The 17,025-nt window shown below is 51.8% G+C and overlaps 1 protein-coding gene across 7 annotated transcripts; it reads left to right on the forward strand.

Annotated features, from left to right (window-relative positions):
* Positions 1–243: 243 nt before the first annotated feature.
* On the forward strand, positions 244–14,532 carry FRMD7 (FERM domain containing 7). 7 transcript variants are annotated; one of them, XM_052673105.1, is made up of 12 exons: positions 358–7,732; positions 7,981–8,085; positions 8,381–8,423; positions 9,520–9,598; positions 10,250–10,347; positions 10,434–10,548; positions 10,663–10,810; positions 11,843–11,938; positions 12,026–12,189; positions 12,278–12,346; positions 12,427–12,502; positions 12,619–14,532. In XM_052673105.1, the coding sequence occupies exons 4-12, from the start codon at positions 9,546–9,548 to the stop codon at positions 13,654–13,656; spliced, it is 1,857 nt and encodes a 618-aa protein (XP_052529065.1). In that variant the 5' UTR covers positions 358–7,732; positions 7,981–8,085; positions 8,381–8,423; positions 9,520–9,545; the 3' UTR covers positions 13,657–14,532. The 7 variants fall into 7 exon arrangements, with proteins under 7 accessions (XP_052529062.1, XP_052529065.1, XP_052529066.1 ...); XM_052673106.1 differs by having other exon boundaries at positions 9,565–9,598; XM_052673107.1 differs by having other exon boundaries at positions 358–935.
* Positions 14,533–17,025: the final 2,493 nt, after the last annotated feature.

Genomic DNA, 17,025 nt, shown 5'->3' on the forward strand with positions numbered 1-17,025 from the left:
GATGGGGGAAATCATTTCCATCTCAAAGGAGGATGGCAGGGAGGAAGGGCAGGCGCCCATCCTCAGTCAGCCTGCAGTAAATGAGTGCTTTCTCGGGGCTGTTGTGACCGCCAACGATGTGTCAGTGGGTGCATCTGCTGTGCTTTGAGATGTACTTGGCTGCTTCTGGTCTGTCTGATTTCTCTTGCAGTTAAAAAACAGTCATTGAACAGTAATGTTCCTGCTCTGTGTGGCACTGAGCTGCTGTGTTCCTGCTCAGACCTGGAGCTGTGTGTGAGTGCAGTCAGGAGGTCCCGGTGCCCTCACCTCCAGTTCGTGCAGTCGTCAGGGTTGGGGGCTTTAAGGAACCAGGTAAGATTTGTGTGCAGGGCCGTTCTATCTCTAAGGTCTTGGTGCTGAGATTCAGCTCAGCTGCTGCTGCACAAAGTGTCTTTGGCAAAATAGGCGTGACAGCTTTGTGCTGCTGTGAGCTGGGTTAGAGTGCACGCAGGTGCGGCTTCCCAGGCAGCTTCGCCTTGGTTTTCACAGTTCCTGCTACCAAAGCGCCGTGCAGGAAGCTCCCCAGCCTGCTTCTCGCACAGGTTTGACCCCCGCTGTGCCTGAACGGCACTCACCCAAACCTGGAGGACAATTCTTCCCCGTCCTGCACAGCCCTGTGACACGTCAATGAATTGCTAACGAGGGCAGAGCTGGCCTTGCAGCTCCGTGTGAAGGGAGGAAGTGCCGCAGATAGCGGCGTGGGTGGGGTGCGATGCTGCCGCCGCACCTCCTGGCGGGTGTGAGCTGTTATCTGCCGTCAGCTCTGCTGTAATTACAGCTGTGAGCGAGGTGCGAGTGTCTGGTCTTCATTAAAATGAGATACGGCTTCTAAAACAATGCGCTTTCATCGGTTTGAGTTCTCCCTGCTGGCCAGTCAGCAGCCCTGCGGTGCAGAGGTGGGCATTTCGGCCGTGCGTTGGGGTGGCAGCTGAGGAGGCCGTGGGCAGACAGGGTTGCCCCTCTGTGCTCCACGTGGTGCGAAAGTGAAATCATTGGCTTTTATTTTACAAGTAGCCGTTTTTGGCTCTGCCCGGTCCGTAGAGCTGCAAGGAGCAGAGGAGGTGAACTTTCAGCTGCGTATCAGCAACAGCAGCGCCGTGGTTAAATCCCGCTGTAGTTATTTGTTGGCTCTGTTGAGGGCAGCCTTGAGCTGATAATAGCTTTGCTGGCAGCGATGATGCAGTTTAATTACGGGATTGTAGAGAGTGCATTGCTCTTCTCGGGACGTGTACATTTAGTGTGGAATCAACGCTTGAAATTTGCCTCTGGTCCTCTCTCAAAGCTGTGGTTCTCTTCGAGCTCTGCAAAAATCTGGACCTATCTGCAATAATTGGTGGGGGAGGGTTTCTTGTGATGCAGGAATCTGAACTAATCCTCACTGAAGGGACGTGTGTGCTTTTAATGTTTGGTTTGTGATACGCCTGTGCTCCTTGGTGTTGTGACCTTCCTTAAGGGCTACCTGTCCTTTTGGGAACTGCCAGACAGGATCGTTGTCAGCCTGGGATTCATCCTGCCACTGTAAGAGACCTCAGACACTTATTCTTAAATGCAAATTAGCAATGGCTGTGGTCACTGCGGAAAAGCAAGAAGCAATAAACTGAATTTTGGGTGAAACTGTTGGAAGTGAGAGAAAGCTGTCAGGAAGGCTGAAGTGCTGGTGATGTGCGTTTGGAGGTGATGGGGCATTTTTGAAGGTAACAGTGGATGAGCATTGGCTGGATGAAGGAGCATGTGTGGTGTGCCCAGCCCTGCCTGGCTGTGCTGGGTTGCTGTGCAGGGTCTCTCCAAGTCCCCTGAGGCCCTGTGTCCCTACGACCCCAGTCACCATACTGATCCTGGCACTGATCCTGGCACTGGTTCCCATTGGATGGAATTAGCACAGACAAGCCAAATGCACTGAGCTTAAGCTCAGAAATGCAAATGTAGCCTTAAAATAGGTTTGAATAAAGATTTTAGCTTCAGGGCTTTTCCCTGTGGTCAGGCTGTTTGGAAGCATATTGCAGTCTGGCTTTGAGTGGCTCCTTTTGGGGAAATGTCTGTTAGTTACCTCTCCAAACAAGTGTTTTAACTTCGTCAGCTGTTTCTCACCCATCAGAACACTGAATTGTTTTTATGAAGCCAAAAAGACAAACTTAGAAAGGTTTTATGAACGTCCCATTGGAACCTTTTGCCAGTCATGGTGTGTGAATGTTTCCTGTTCTTTAAATCGTGTCTGCCTTGCAGCTAGCACGCTCTGCTGGAAGGCCCTGGAAGAGGAACCGTGGGATAGAGGTTGCTTTGGATCGCTACAAAAACAGCAAGCTCCCAGCTTCGGGTGGATGCTGCTCTGCTGTCTTCTCCTTCCTGCTGTAAAGAATGACTTCCACTCAACTGCAGCTCTGAATTGAGCTGTATGCTTGGAATTTGGTGGGTCTTGATAAAGCTGGTGGAGGTCTTCAAAGGAAGGGAGCTGTAGATGAGAGGCTACCAGGGGTGAAAACATTACCAAGACGCAAGGTCGATGTCTGTGTGGTGGAGGTGGGTCTGATCCCTTAGCCTGGAGGCTCCTTAACAACACGTGTGTTTCTTTGCCTAGATGTAATCAAGGCTTACTCAACTAGAGATGGTTGTCTCAAGCCAAGAGGGAAACCACATCTGTCATGAAAGTAAGCAGTATAGTTCCTTAGAAGTCCATATTTTCTTCTAGCACTCATTTTCTTCTTCAACTGTTGGAGAGTCAATTTGACAGCTTCCTCAGCATCAGCCTTTGGCCATAGGATCATTCTTGACGATGCTCAGCAGAGGCTTCCACCATCCTGGCCTTTAATTCCCGCTGAGCAGTTGCTGCTGCTTACGATCTCGTAACTCTATTGCCAGAGCTATGTGAGCAGAAAGCTGCCCAGCTGTCATTCAGGTTTCTGCAGTGTAGCACCTGCATGGTGAAACCAATATGAGTTCCTAGCTGGCATCTGATGCTTTCTGCCTTGGAGCATAAGGTGGGAAGCTCTGCACGTGACTCAGAGAGCCGTACAGAAGGGGTTGATGGCTTCATCTGACAGCACTGAGGAGGACAGAGCCTGGGCACCGTGACCTCACAGCAGTACTGACTGCAGGTGAACCTGTGCTGCTTTGCCTTGTTGGGGTGGGGCTGTGTTGGCTGGGCCTGGAAGAGTTTGGGCTTGGTGCAAACTGAGGACAGCCAAGCCAAGTCCTGGGGTTTTTCTGCTGCTACAAAAGATGTAGGGAGCTGCATCCCCCTGTAGAAACGACTGAATGCCAAATAATGCCTGAGTAACAGTGCCTGAGTCTATAGAAGCATCTGTGTTCCTCTGGCTTGAGAGGCTTTGCTTTTTCTGTATAAATCGCTTTCTTGTGTCTTGGAAGTGGTCTATCAAAATTAAACCTCACCGAGCACAACTGTCCTATTAAAAATGAGATACTGACGTATTCTGAATAACAGCTGAGTAGGGCTATTTAGGATTCTTATATACCATCTGCATTTGCTTAAAGCAAATTCTGCTTTGCTTCCTGATAGTACTAGATAGATATAGAATCATAGAATCGCGAGGTCGGAAAGGACCTGCAAGATCATCCAGTCCAACCATCCTTCTTCTGTGACACGTGAAATCTGGAGGGAAAAAACCAACAAAGAGCTGGCAGTGCTTCAGTGCACGGTGGGTGGTGGTACTGCTGTGCTCGAGTGTTCAGCCTTGCAGGCACCAAGTTTGGGAATGGGGCTCTGAGCACCTGGTGGAGCTCCGGATGCCCCTGCTCAGTGCAGGGAGTTGGACCAGATGGCCTTTAAGGTCCATTCTAACGCCATCGATTTTGATTTAAGCCTTATTGCTACCTGCAGCATCTTGTTGTCAGCCACAGCCGCGAGAGGGAGCCTGGCTGCGAGCACAGCTCTGTAGGGATAGAGAACAAAAGATAAACGGAGAGACGCTGGTATTTCAGCGTGGTCGCAGCGCGTCTTACGAAGTGTTCCCAGGAAGTTTTGTGTTTGCAGTTAATTTCTCTATCAGCCATCTGGGGTTGCACTGTGACACTGGGAGACTTTTTGTGGGAGATCAGGGGTTGTCGCTCCTCCAGGTGACTGTCATTGTGTCACGGTGTCATCGCTGTGCTGGCACCGCCCGGGGTGACGCTGCTCAGCGCTCCCTTACGCTCAGCACGGCACCTTCTGGGGAGAAGTGGGGCAAACTGGAGCGAGAAGTGTTGCTGCAGTGTCACCTTCTGGTGGCAAAGCACAGGTGGCTCATAGCTGATGATCCTGCACCTAAAGCACAGAATTAACAATGCGACCACTTCTATTTCCTGGCAATGACTTCTGAGAGTAACATCAAACTATTTTGCTGTTGCTGAGCTAGCGAAGTTTGATGGAAATGCAAACACATCATTACTGTGCTCAATCCATAGGGTGGTTCTGGGTCAGAAGTTTCAGGAAGGGCAGATCTTTTGGCTGAGTCGATTGAGATGTGCTCAAACCAAAATGACTTGTGGCATCAGTGAGAAAGAATTGTCTTTGTTAAAGAGTTAAGGAGCTTCTCTTAGTCAGGGCCAGTTGTTGGTGCTTTTCAGCCCTGTCAGACGACTGTACTCTTCTCCCAACAACAAATTGATGAGGTGTTTGTGTATAACAGCACTCACTGGCAGCTGCCTGCTGAGTTAGCCTGGAGAAAAGCCTTTCCTTTTGCTTCCTCTTTCTTCCCCTGCCCGCATGGGTCCCCAGCTGCCACCAGCAGCAATCCAGGAACTGGCAGTCCAGGAATCCTTCCCTGGAGCTGGGAAGGTCCTTGCTGGCAGGAGGTGGCTGTGCTCGCACACGGAGTCAGCACAGCAGCAGGAGGGGGTTTGCCTGGACCTCCTGTCCCAGTATTTCTCTGTCCTGCAGTTATAGGGTCATGGCTTATGTGCCTGGGACACAACTCAGAGCTTTCAGATGGTATTGGGATAAGGCCCAAGCTCTGCTCTGCATCCCCAAGAAGGGCTCCACAGGGTTTGGTTCAGCACGAAGCATTTTGGGGGCTCAGGTGAGCTCCCCCAGTGCTGCTGGCCGGCTGGTTGCTTGCAGTGAGGCAGAGCAAAGCACAGTGCTGCTCAGCCACTTTTGCAGCAGAACCCTTTCTCCTGACCCAGCTGTGTGATTCCTGCCCTCGCTTCGCCTTCCCATTTCTCACCAGTATCTGTAAAACTCTGTGTTACTGGCCTCTGTGCCAGCCCCATCAGCACGCAGCGTCGGTGCTCAGCCTTCTCCCATAGCAAGAGACGCACAGTTCACAGGGGGAAGAATCCTCCAGCACAGCGATGCCGTTCAGCCCTCTCTCAGGCATTCCGTGCCCTTGCTGCAGCCTCCCCTGCCCATCTGTGCGTGCAGCCCTGCACCCAGCTGTGGGGAGGATGCAGTGTGAGCGAGCAGAGGGGGCTCTCTGCCCTGCACGCCGCTCGCAGCAATAGGGCTCTGCGCCCGCCTGGCTCCAGGATGCTGCATCTGAAGGTCCAGTTCCTGGATGACTCCCAGAAGATCTTTGTAGTGGACGTAAGTGTGTCTTATAGAGTCTTATAGAGAAAGAGGAATGGCTTTTGCTTCTCTGGTGTTATCCTTTGGATACTGGGGAAGGTGAGGTGATGCTCTGGGCGGGGGTGGGGTGCTCTTGTTTCTCTGGCTGCTGTGTTAGCATCCAGCAAGCAAAAATAAGTCTGAGAACAGCATGAAAATTGCAGCTTGAACCACACAACCTGTGGTGAGAAACGTCTGTGTGCATCTCTCCTTAGGCATCGGGATGAAAAAGACAAGCATGTGGTTTTGGGAATAGCTAAGGAACAAGCTGACTGTATCTTGTTTTTACATGGCAGTGTCCCAAGGCACGCTGTCACTGATAATTCACAGGTAATGAGTATCAGCTCTGAATATCCACTGCTGGAATACTTTTTATATGTCACACATTGATCTCAGAGGTGTTGGATTGGGGTGTGTGTGTACATGGATGACTGAAACTGAAGGTGATCGATGCCCTGTCTGTGTGCTGGAAGTGGGACTGAGCTGTTGGTTGGGCTTTGTTAATCACAGCAGCTGATTGAATGAGATAATCCAAGTGAATCTGTTCTAACCTTTACCTGCATCCATTATGGGACTGCTGTGTTTAATATGAAATTCATTTCTTAATGTTCTGTTGCAGTTCTTAGGCTCTTGTGTTCCCTTTATAGACCACTGCTCAGTCTCGATGCGCTGTTCGGTTGCTTTGTGACAGCGATTCTGCACAAAGAGGGTTGCAAAGTAATTCCATCATTTGGGATGACATGGAGGTCGTCTGATTTGGTTTCTTTGATGCATTTTAGACCTGAGTTTTTCTTAAAAATGAGAGTGGTCACTTACAGATGTTTGCCAGGGATTCGTATTGATTAGATCACGGCACTGTGAGAGACCATTGGAAAGATGCTGCTGTTACAATATTGCTGCATGTTATCCATCTCTGCTCTCTTCTTTGCTCAAAACAGTCCTGTGCCTCTGCTCACTATAGTGCAACAAATAGGTTCCATTAGAGGGACTCGAAGCCATTTCCTTTTTTAGCGTGGTAGGGTCCTGGAAATCCCTTTGGGGCACTTTGTGTGTTTCATGCTGTGTGGTTCAGATGAATGAGAACTGGATTAGAGACTTCTCCATTAGAAAGAGACCGCTTTGGGCTAAGTCTTGAGCACGCATTTGGAGACACTCATCCTAAGCCCTTCCCGAGTTTGGAAAGCTTTTTTTAATGGAGAGCACTTCAGTATAATGGGAGGAGAAGGACAGCAGAGAAAAAACATGGCAGGGCCTGGTTACAAATCAGCGTAACACAGCGCTCCGGGGCAGGGGAAGGTATCAGTGAGTGGGTGCCTGGCTCTGGGTGGGCACAGGGCTGCTCTGCTGCTTGCAACACTGCGAAGGAGAGCGACCACAGCCTCTCCTTCCCACCATCCCCACCGTTGTGCCCTGCAGCAGCCCCACAGGCAGCACCGAGGGCACATTTAGGGGACGTGGGCTGCAGCCCAGCCCTGTGCAGCAGCTGTGTGCAATGCATGCAGCCCAGCCAGCAGCTCGCTGCCCACACACGGGTGGGGAGCAACCGGCTGGGACGTGCCCGCCTTCCCCGCACGCCTGACAAAGGCCAAAGCCTTTCATGCTGGAAAATTCTAGCTTAGAAATCAACCATTATAATTGTTTTTAATTAGCCTTGCGATCTTGTAATTTCAAGGAGAACCGGGTGTGCTGCAGAGCAAATGCTGTTATTAGGCTATCACTGTGCAGCAGGCTGACAGTGCAGAGCTGGCAGCGGCTGTGACAGGTGCTCATTACCGAGCCCTGAGCCACCCACAGCACCCCCCCGAACCCTGAGCTTCCCCTGTGCCGACCTGTCTGTGTTCCTGGTGTCTCTGCCCAAGTTAGTAACTTAGGAATTGAGTTTTTGCTGGTTTTTCTCTCTGCCCTGTTTAGTTTTGGTGCTTTCTGGCCTCCCGTGTCACAGCATGGTGCTACTTCATTAGCACTTTGCTGACCCAGGGTGCAGGATCTCTGCAGGCTCTGGTGTTGTTAATTACCACTAATTGCAGCTTATCGTGCCTAGCTGTGGGGCAGCCAGGTAGTGTCTGTCTGCAGCTCCAATCCCAACAGCGGTGACTGCAACGGGTGTCCCGAGACTGAGAGATCTCTCCCGGTTTATCAAGCTCCTAAAGAAAGGTGAGAAGTGATGGGGAGAAATCTGATCTCCACGAGCCAAGCTAAGTGGCATAAAGCTGCAATCGTCCCATCCCATCTAACAAAGACATTTACTGAGTAAGGTTTTGCTGTGGCACAGTAACAAAGCAACCCACAGCCCACCTCAGCGGAAGGGAAGGGGATGAACAACTTCCCAACCTCCCTGAATCCCCCTCCCCCATGCTGTCAGCACTGCTAACCTGTTGCTTCTCCATGTATTTGCTCACCAGCAAAAGTCCTGCGGGAAGGGGCTGTTCAACCTCACCTGCAGCCACCTCAACCTGGTGGAGAAGGAATACTTCGGGCTGGAGTTCTGCACCCAGGCTGGGAACCACGTGAGTGTGTGTGCTGTGCCCACAGCGTGGCAGCAGCGTCCTGCATCGGGACACTGGGTGGAAAATGGAGATGGGAACACCTTGAAAATGGGAGCTGCAGGTCAGAGCCAGGCTGACAAAGCCCTGGGGACAACCACAGCTTGCTCATGGGGTTTACCCATAGCCACCTGTGGCAGTGCATGATAGCCCCACAATGGCCAACGCTCCTTTATGGCATCCCACCATGGTGCTGCTGCTTTCATTTCTGCTGGCCTCGTGCTGTTTGCTGACTTAACTCTTTGTTGTCTTGTTTCAGGTCTGGTTGGAGCCTCTAAAGCCCATAACAAAGCAGATTAAAAGTAAGTATTGCCAGAATTAGGTTCTTCTCAATCATTGTGGAGCCAGACAGCACTGCACTCTGCTGTCCTTTGTGCTTGGGGATGGGAGCTCTGCCTTCTGGCGTTTACCTGCCCTCCCTTAATGGGTTGAGGCTGGGCAGGGTTGTTTGCAAAGACACATGAACCCTTGCAGGAATGTTTCTGCAAAGTGCTAGCTGCATGTTTTAGGCTTGAGCTGTTCATATCCCAACAGCTGGGGTAGCTGTGTGTGTGCACTGCTGTGCTGGCAGAGCAGTGGGGATCGTTTTCTGAATGCCCTCCTTTCCCATCTGCAGCTCTTTGCAGCCCAGGTGCCCAGCCGTAAGGCATTCAGCACGCGGTGACCCCGCTCCCTCCCATACCCAAGGCCCCACTGCTGCATGGTGATGCTGCACAGCCTGACCTGAATGCATGAGCAGTGCTAACACAGCCCCTCCTTCAGCCTGTTCCTGCCCCTGCAATGAACCAAATATTTGCTACAAATACACGTTGGTTAGGAGGTGGTCAAAAGCACAGGGCCATGCATGACCCTGTGCTTCTATCGGGAGTCCTGGAGCTGTCCTGCAGTGGCTCTCTTGGTGCCCACAGAGTTGGCTTCATACCTCCAAATGCTTTGCCTTGGGTTTGGCTTGCTCTTGCTTGTCTCACAGAACAACTCTGCCCAGTTGGAATCCCCTGAAGCTGGTGCATCCCAAGGGCTCAAAGGGCCAGGGAAACCCCATGGATTTTGCTGAGGGTTTAACATGCAGCCCCAATGGCAGCTGCACCACTCCAGGGCAACACCCAGAGCATTGCTCCCGCAGGAACCCCTTCCTGGTGCAGAAATCCCCTTCCTGACCCTTAACAATTTCAAGTGATTTGGGGTCATGTTTTCTGTAATGCTATTGAGGAGTTCACCTCCTTGTTTATTTCCATCCATGGTGGTGGGGTCTGGGCAGGATGGTGGCCCTAGCGCTCAGAGCTTCTGCTCCAGACCTGTAAGGGGCAGAGTAACATAAGGAGAGGTGTGTGTGAAGAGAGTTGTGAATGTTCTCCAGAGCCACGTGAAAGAAAACTTATGAAGGTGTTGTGTTTTAAGATCCTAAGGAGGTTCTTTTCAAATTTATGGTGAAATTTTTCCCAGTGGACCCCGGACACCTGCGAGAGGAGCTGACGAGGTACCGTGTTTGTTCTGTGCTCCCTCACTGTCCTGTCACCTTGTTTCTGCAGTCACTACGCATGTGTTTATTTCCTTACCATCATCCAACCCAACCTGTCTGTTTGCTGTGGTAATCCCAAATATTGACAGAGCCCCGTGCTGTACAAAACAAGGCGCCAATGCGTATCTTTTCTCGATGCTCTGTTCTTATACAAAATCCACTCGATGGCAATGCAATGTGCTCGCTGCCAAATGTCTGAGCAGTTGGGCTCTCAGTCGTCTGGCTCTTGCCTCAAGCTGTGTTCTGAAAGAAGAACCTCCATTTTATTTTTGATATGGACAGGGCGAGCTCTTAAGTTTCACAGAAAGCACTGCAAACAGGAACTAAGGATAAAACCAATGCAGTGCTTCTGCGGAACATTAGCCCCGAGAGACACAGATGCCCTCCGAAGCATAAAGGAGTGTTAGCTCTGAAACCTACTAATGGCCATATGAGCAGTGGGGGCACACTGCTCAAGGTGTCCCCAGATGGATCCTCCTTGGGGGGCCTGCATGCTCCTCCCATGCTCCCCCCTCCAGCCCTCCATCCTTTGGGCAGGGGCACAGGTGCACCTGGCTCTGTGTCCCATAGAAATATCCATGCTCAGGGCAGTTCCTGTCCCTCCTGCAGGTACCTCTTCACCCTGCAGATCAAGAAGGACCTGGCACTGGCGAGGCTGCCCTGCAGTGACAAGAGTGCAGCGCTGCTCGTCTCCCACCTGCTACAGTGTAAGGGCAGCGGGGCTGCAGGGCTTTGCCTCAGCCACGCAGCACAGGGTGCCCCCAACCCTGCCCTCCTTCTGTCCCCCCTACAGCCGAGCTGGGTGACTTCCACGAGGAGACAGACCAGCAGCACCTGGCCACGCACAGGTACCTGCCCAACCAGGAGTACCTGGACAACAAGATCATGCACTACCACCGGCGGCACAGGTGAGGGCTGCTCTGCCTCTCCATCAGTGCTACAGCTTCTCAGTACCCTGACATACCTGCAGCCTAAAACCTTTTATTAATTCCTTCCATTTCCTGATGTATTTGGGATTCCAGGGGGAAGACGCCGGCTGAGTCAGATGCCCAGCTGCTGGATGTGGCCAGGAAGCTGGAGATGTATGGGATTCGCCCACACCCTGCCAGCGACGGCGAGGGAACGCAGATCAACCTGGCGGTGACACACATGGGGGTGCTGGTGCTGCGGGTGAGCACCACCTCCTATCCTCCTATCTTCCCCTCTCCCCCTGCCAGCTCCAAGCCCTTCCCAGTCCCACACAGCTTGGGACCTTGGAGCTGCTCTGGGCACAGCCCCAGGCTCAGCCTCTGTGCTTTGCCAGCTCGGGCTGCACGCTGCAGTGCGTGCCCATGCAGAGCCTTTGTCATTGCATGCACGTCTGTGTAAGCACCAAAGGTTACAGGGCTGTGTCACGCACGCTCACCATGTAATCTTCCAGCAAAAATAGCCATCTACTGTCTGTGCAATTACATAATGCTGTAATCACAGTGTAGCAGCAGAGTAAATACAGACTTCCTCGCAGCCGGTGTGAAACAGCACTCGCCTCCCACACCAACTAACTTCAACCTGGGAACATCTTGCCAGCACAGAAAAAATCCTAACTGTGGGTCTGCAGTTGGCAATTAGTGCTGCCAGACCCCATGATTTATTGAAAGCCGTAAACACCCCCTGTGTGCAGGCATGATTGGAGCATCTGTGAGCTCATGGCAGCCTGAGCCCTCCCAGGAAGCCAAGAGGAGAATCAGTGCTGTAGTACAGCGTGGCACCAATTCCATCTGCTCCCACTGTGTGGCTGTGTCCAAATCAATGTGTAATGATAAGAAAGGTGAGGTGTGCTTGCAGTCTGTCCAAGCTGGCATTAAGGGCATGGAGGTGAGCTGAGCACTTCTTTCTAGAGCAGATTCTGCATTAACTCACCTGCCCCGTGGGCTGGAAAAGATGGGGTGCTGCTGTGACTACTGTGAGTTTTCTCTTGGACTGCTGCAGTTTCAGCTTTAGGAGGCAGCATTCAGTCCTGAACATCAATTCCCACTCTTGGAACCAACTGATAGATCAGAAATGAACACCAGACCCCTGCAGCCCTTTGCCTGGAGCCAGGGAGGAGCACTGAGAGCTGCAGCAGCAGCTTGTGCAGAACCTGCTAGCTGAGCTCTGGCCCAGTTGTATTTCTGTATTCTCTGCTCGTCCTGTCCCACAGTAACGCTCTGTCCTTCCTTGCAGGGCAATACGAAGATTAACACGTTCAACTGGTCCAAAATTCGCAAACTGAGCTTCAAGAGGAAGCATTTTCTCATCAAGCTCCATGCAAACATTGCTGTAAGTGCTGTGCTGGGGCTTGGATGGGTAAGCAGCCAAACACAGCCCTGCACCCTGAGCCCCGTGTGCTTGTCCCCTGCCATGCAGACTCTGTGCAAGGACACGTTGGAGTTCACTATGGCGAGCAGGGATGCCTGCAAGGCTTTCTGGAAGACATGCGTGGAGTACCATGCCTTCTTCCGGCTGTCTGAGGAGCCCAAGTCAAAGCCCAAAGCCCTTCTGTGCAGCAAGGGCTCGAGTTTCCGCTACAGGTAAGGGCCCAGGGGAAAACCTTGGTGTGAGGCTGCCCAGGGCCGGGCTGAGGGCACTGCTCACACCTTTCCATCCTCACTGCTGTAGTGGGAGGACACAGAGGCAGCTGCTGGAGCACGGGAAGAAGGCAAAGATGAAAAGCTTACCCTTCGAGAGGTACTGGGAGGTGGGGGGGGGAATGGGGTGGCAGGGCCAAGGTGGGAGCCATGCACCCATCCATGCATTCGGCCTTGCAGGAAGCACTATGCGTCCCACTATGATGAGAGGCAGTGCCGCTCCTCCCCGGACCTCCTGACGGATGTGTCCAAGCAGGTATGACCCTATGGGGGGGAGTGGGGAGCAGCTGGATGCAGAGCCAACACCTGGCTCTTCATCCTACCGCTGGTCCTGCTTTGCCCCTGGGCTCCCACCCACCTCTCATCCCACAGGTGGAGGAGCTGCGCTTGGCCTATGGCAGCTGCGGCTCCTTCCGCACCACCAGTGGGGTGCACACCTCCGAGCCCACGCTGGACAGCCGCCACAGCGGATCTGCCACAGCAATGATGTTTGCTGCTGAGCTGGAGCGCTCCAGGCCCGAAGTGATCCCAGCCTTCCTGCCCCACTCCAAAAGCAGCTCCGCCTTCCCCCTGCTTTACACCCAGCTGGAGCTGGAGCGGGCGTGGGAGCCCACCGACCCCTTCAGCAGCAGGAACCCCTTGACGTCCTTCCACCCCCACCACAAGTTTGCTGGGAGCAGCAGAAGCCCCTCAGTGGGCAACATGCGGGAGGTCAGCGTCAGGCCGCTGGTGTACATGGACGTGCCGTGCCCTCCGCTGCCACCCGCCCCGGCCTCCCAGCTCCTCTTCTATGTAGACAGGCCACCGCCGCCCCCATGCCTTGCGCCCAGCGAGGAGGCAGAGGGAGCGGCCGGTGGGTGCATCCCCGTGGCCACAAAAACGGCCAACTGGGGTCCCGGCAGCACCTGGATGGGGGAACTGCAGCACGAAGCCTCGCACAGGGCTGTGGGTGCCAGCGTGGGCCCAGCCAGGGAGAGAAGGCAGCCGGCTCGCTCCTTCGATTACAGCCTTCAGGAGCAGCCTCCCAAGCGCTCCTGGAGTCAGTCGGACATGAAAGCCATCCGCTTCCCCTACAGCTCTGAGTTCAGGCCCCTGGGTCCGTGCCCAGCCCTGAGCAGCCGGCAGGCCGGCATGCTGCAGCACGTGCTGGCCCAGCAGCGTGCAGTGCCAGGGCTGCGGCGTGCTGAGCGCTACGTGGGCAGCAGCACCGAGTCCAGCGACTCCGATTGCGACCTCCTGGCTGCTGACTACTGCTCCCTGTATGGCAGAGTGCTGCGGGCACCCAGGGCCCGTGTGCGGCTGTCCTCGGGCAGCCTGCAGCTGGAGGAGGAGGAGGATGAAGAGGTGTCCTTGGCCACCGGTGCTGCTGAAGAGAGGACTTGCAGGGGGGCCTCCAGGTATTTCACGTAGGTGCCTCTTGCCTGCCAAAAGGAGAGGCCGGGCAGAGCCAAGGCTGCTGAAGGATCACAGTCCTGCTTGTTGTTTGTGAAACAAGGTGGTTGGCTTGTATTGTGTGAGTGATGTTAGTTGTAGAGGATGTGTTAACAGATAGCTGAGGGCGTCCAGAAGTACCCATCTCCTGTGGCACACAAGGAAGATGGCACATTGCTGTCACCAGGTTGTTCCCATGCTGGGGATCCAACACCACACAGAAGGGCTAAGGCTCTCCCAAAGCCCCACAGCCACCATTTCCAGTCCTCGCAAGGCTGGCTCAGAGCTCAGCCCCTGCTGTCATTATCAGTACATCATCACACTGGGTGGAAAGGAAAAGGCAGCTGCATCCCCTCAAAGTTCATAAACATCTTGTTTTCCCAGCCCTGGGGAAGCACACGCTTCCCCATCTGAGGGGAGCAGCATGGGCACAGAGCTGCCACTGTCCCAGCATAGAGCTTGCCTGCTACCTCACCTTGCAGTCATGCTCCCAGCCCTTGAGAGCAGCTGCACACATTTTTTTTTTCTTTTTTCCTGTGTAATAAAAAGACCATTACCCTACAACTACAGGCCATCTGCCAACAGGAGAATGGTGCTACAGAGGTACGATGTTAGAGGAAGATCTTTCTACTTTTTGTTTGATTTTTAATAACTCCATGAGGCTGTAGGACATGACTACAATAGGGACAGTATATCTGTGAGATACTGGAATGGATTTCAGGAACACAGGAGCTGAAGCAAGGACCAAATAGATTAAATACAAAGAACAAGGTTTATGGTTACTGTCTCACACTGAGCGTCATTGTCTTTTGTTTTAGAAGCTGGACAATAAAAAGCAGTTGTTCACAGCTGAAATTTGGTTTCCTTTTTGCCTTATCTGATTGTGACCCACCTTCCCCTGCACCTCAGAGCTCCCTGGTAGCCCTCAGTGCTCCACAGGGCTGCTGGTCTCAGTTCCCTCTGTGCCTTCATTGTCTCAGCAACCACTAAGGCTCAATGTGTGCTGCTGAAAACAGCCACATTCTTGGTCAGCTGCCCAAAGAAACATGCTAGATCAATAGCAGAGCAGAGTTTACTTTTGCTCTAGATTCTTCCATGCTGGAGCTGTGAATTACCTTCACCCTCCATGCTGCTTTGGGATTGCTCTATTAAAGAAAGAGAAAACTTGAAGAGTTGTTTCTTCCCTTTCCCACACTGTACATCAGAAATAGCATTTGGGTGTTATGCAGTTCACATGTGTAACAGGGTAGGGAAAAAGTAAGCTACTACAAGGTTTATACACGGTCCCTAAAGAATACCCCTTAAATATTTGTCATACCTTAAGAACACAGGGAAATCTGCAGTCACTGCTAGGTCCTGAGCATGTGGAGCTGAGCAAAGGCAGGCCAAGATGAGCCTTGCCTTGGGTGCTGCCCAGAGTCCCACCAAAAGACATCATCCTCATCCAACTACAGTGCACAAACCTTCAGGAACTGTCAGCTCTGGCATGCAAGACTATGCTGGGAAAACTACATTGAGATGGAGAAACGAGGACTTGGAGGCTATTTTTGGATTTTTCCATTGAGCACAGAGCTCTGGGACACAGCATGCACACTGCAACTCAGCACATCATACATGACGACCAGCAAACAGCGGAGGAACAAAGGAGAAAGTGATAGAAACAAACATCTTACACTAAATTCATCACATAAACAGCTTTCCTGGAACCAGGTAAGATAAAGAAACGATCACAGTAAGCACAAATGCAAAGGGATAACCAAGAAAATCCTTAACCATGGGATTAATATGGGATGTATGGGACAGTATGGGACGCTGTCTCTTCTTTGCCCCATTCACCAAAAAAAGGAAAGAATATCAACTGAGCACACTTTTACTAGTAAAAGAAAACCAGGGTATGGAGGGATGACAGAAGGATTTGAATGGCTGACGGTGGAAGATATCAGTACACAGGAAAAGGCAAAGGTACTCATTAAGCAAGCAAGCAGTGCTACCTGTGTGTGTATTAGGGTATAAAACATCAGAACATACACAGTACAGGAAGAGCATCACTCTGGAGGAGCACTAAGGTTTCAGCCTATCTAACTCATTTCTGTGTTAAGAGTAACTTTGTTCTTTGGAACAGTGTGAAATAAGGCCAGCCAGCATACACACCAACACAACTTTGCACAGAAAATAATTTTATTTCAGCGTTAAGTCATGAAACAGTGTAATAAAAACCAGGCTTTTAACAAACACTAAGCTTTGTGCAAACATTAAGAATCTATATACTCTCCTACCCAACTACTGACACCCAACTGAGTGCAAGAACAGGCTTTCACTATACCACATGCTTACCACATAGAAGAGTATCAGAGAAATCAGCTGGGGTTTCATCAAGATATATACTTCAATAGCAATTCTTCTCAATGTACAGTTGGACAACTAACAAACCAACCAAGATGGCTCTTGCCTGAGTATTTTGGTACCTTTTCCCATTGGTTACCTGCTAGCAACAGCACAGTGTTAAGTTACGCAGTTCAACAACTAATACAAAATGGGGAAAAAGTCAAGTGTCCTCTAAAAACCAGTAGCACAGACATCCATTCTTGAAGAGTTACTGTCCTATGAAGCAGAGATCTTAAGTGCAAAAATGACACGTGCAGTAAAATGAAGTTTTAAAGGGACTGATGCTGTAAGAGAACGACAACGTGGATTATTTCCCCTCCACACACAGTCCTAACAGGTAGGTATACATCCACCCACTTCATGGGGCACACCAACATTCAGCAACTTGTCCTATTTGTGGTGTGACTACATGTTCCCTTCTCCCCTTAATTCACTACTCCCAGCTACCCAGAATTGGTGACAGAGTTGCATAGAGTAAAAGACCCTGAGTCCACAGGCCAGAGCCACCACTCAAAACATTCAACAAAACTCCCATCACCCCTCCACCTGGCCTCATAAAAAAAGTACCTTAAAAGGAGGTGGCACGGAATAAAAACGTGCTTTTACTTCTGAGAAATCAGTATGCAGGTGTTTAAAATGAGATTTAGCAGACAGGTGCAGCAGACAGAAGCTGAGGCCTTTCTGCACCACGCTCCATGGCACCCAGCAGCACTCCCACACCTGCACGCGGCTGTCGGAGCACCAATGCTTGTCTGACCCTGAAGATGCCTCTGTGGGACTGAAACCAAGCTGATCACTGGAGCTGCACTCCGTGCTGCACAGCAGCTGCTGGGATGAGAACAGCATGGAGGTGGGGGGACCCCAAGCCTTTTTAATGAGGATGCCCACGCAGCTCTGCGTGCCTCTGCCGAAAACCAACGCCAGCCTTCAGGGGGATTCCACACCTCTGCACGTCTATTGGAA

This window comes from Tympanuchus pallidicinctus, unplaced genomic scaffold, assembly GCF_026119805.1.
Source record: "Tympanuchus pallidicinctus isolate F22 unplaced genomic scaffold, pur_lepc_1.0 scaffold13, whole genome shotgun sequence".
Taxonomy (NCBI): Eukaryota; Metazoa; Chordata; class Aves; order Galliformes; family Phasianidae; genus Tympanuchus; species Tympanuchus pallidicinctus.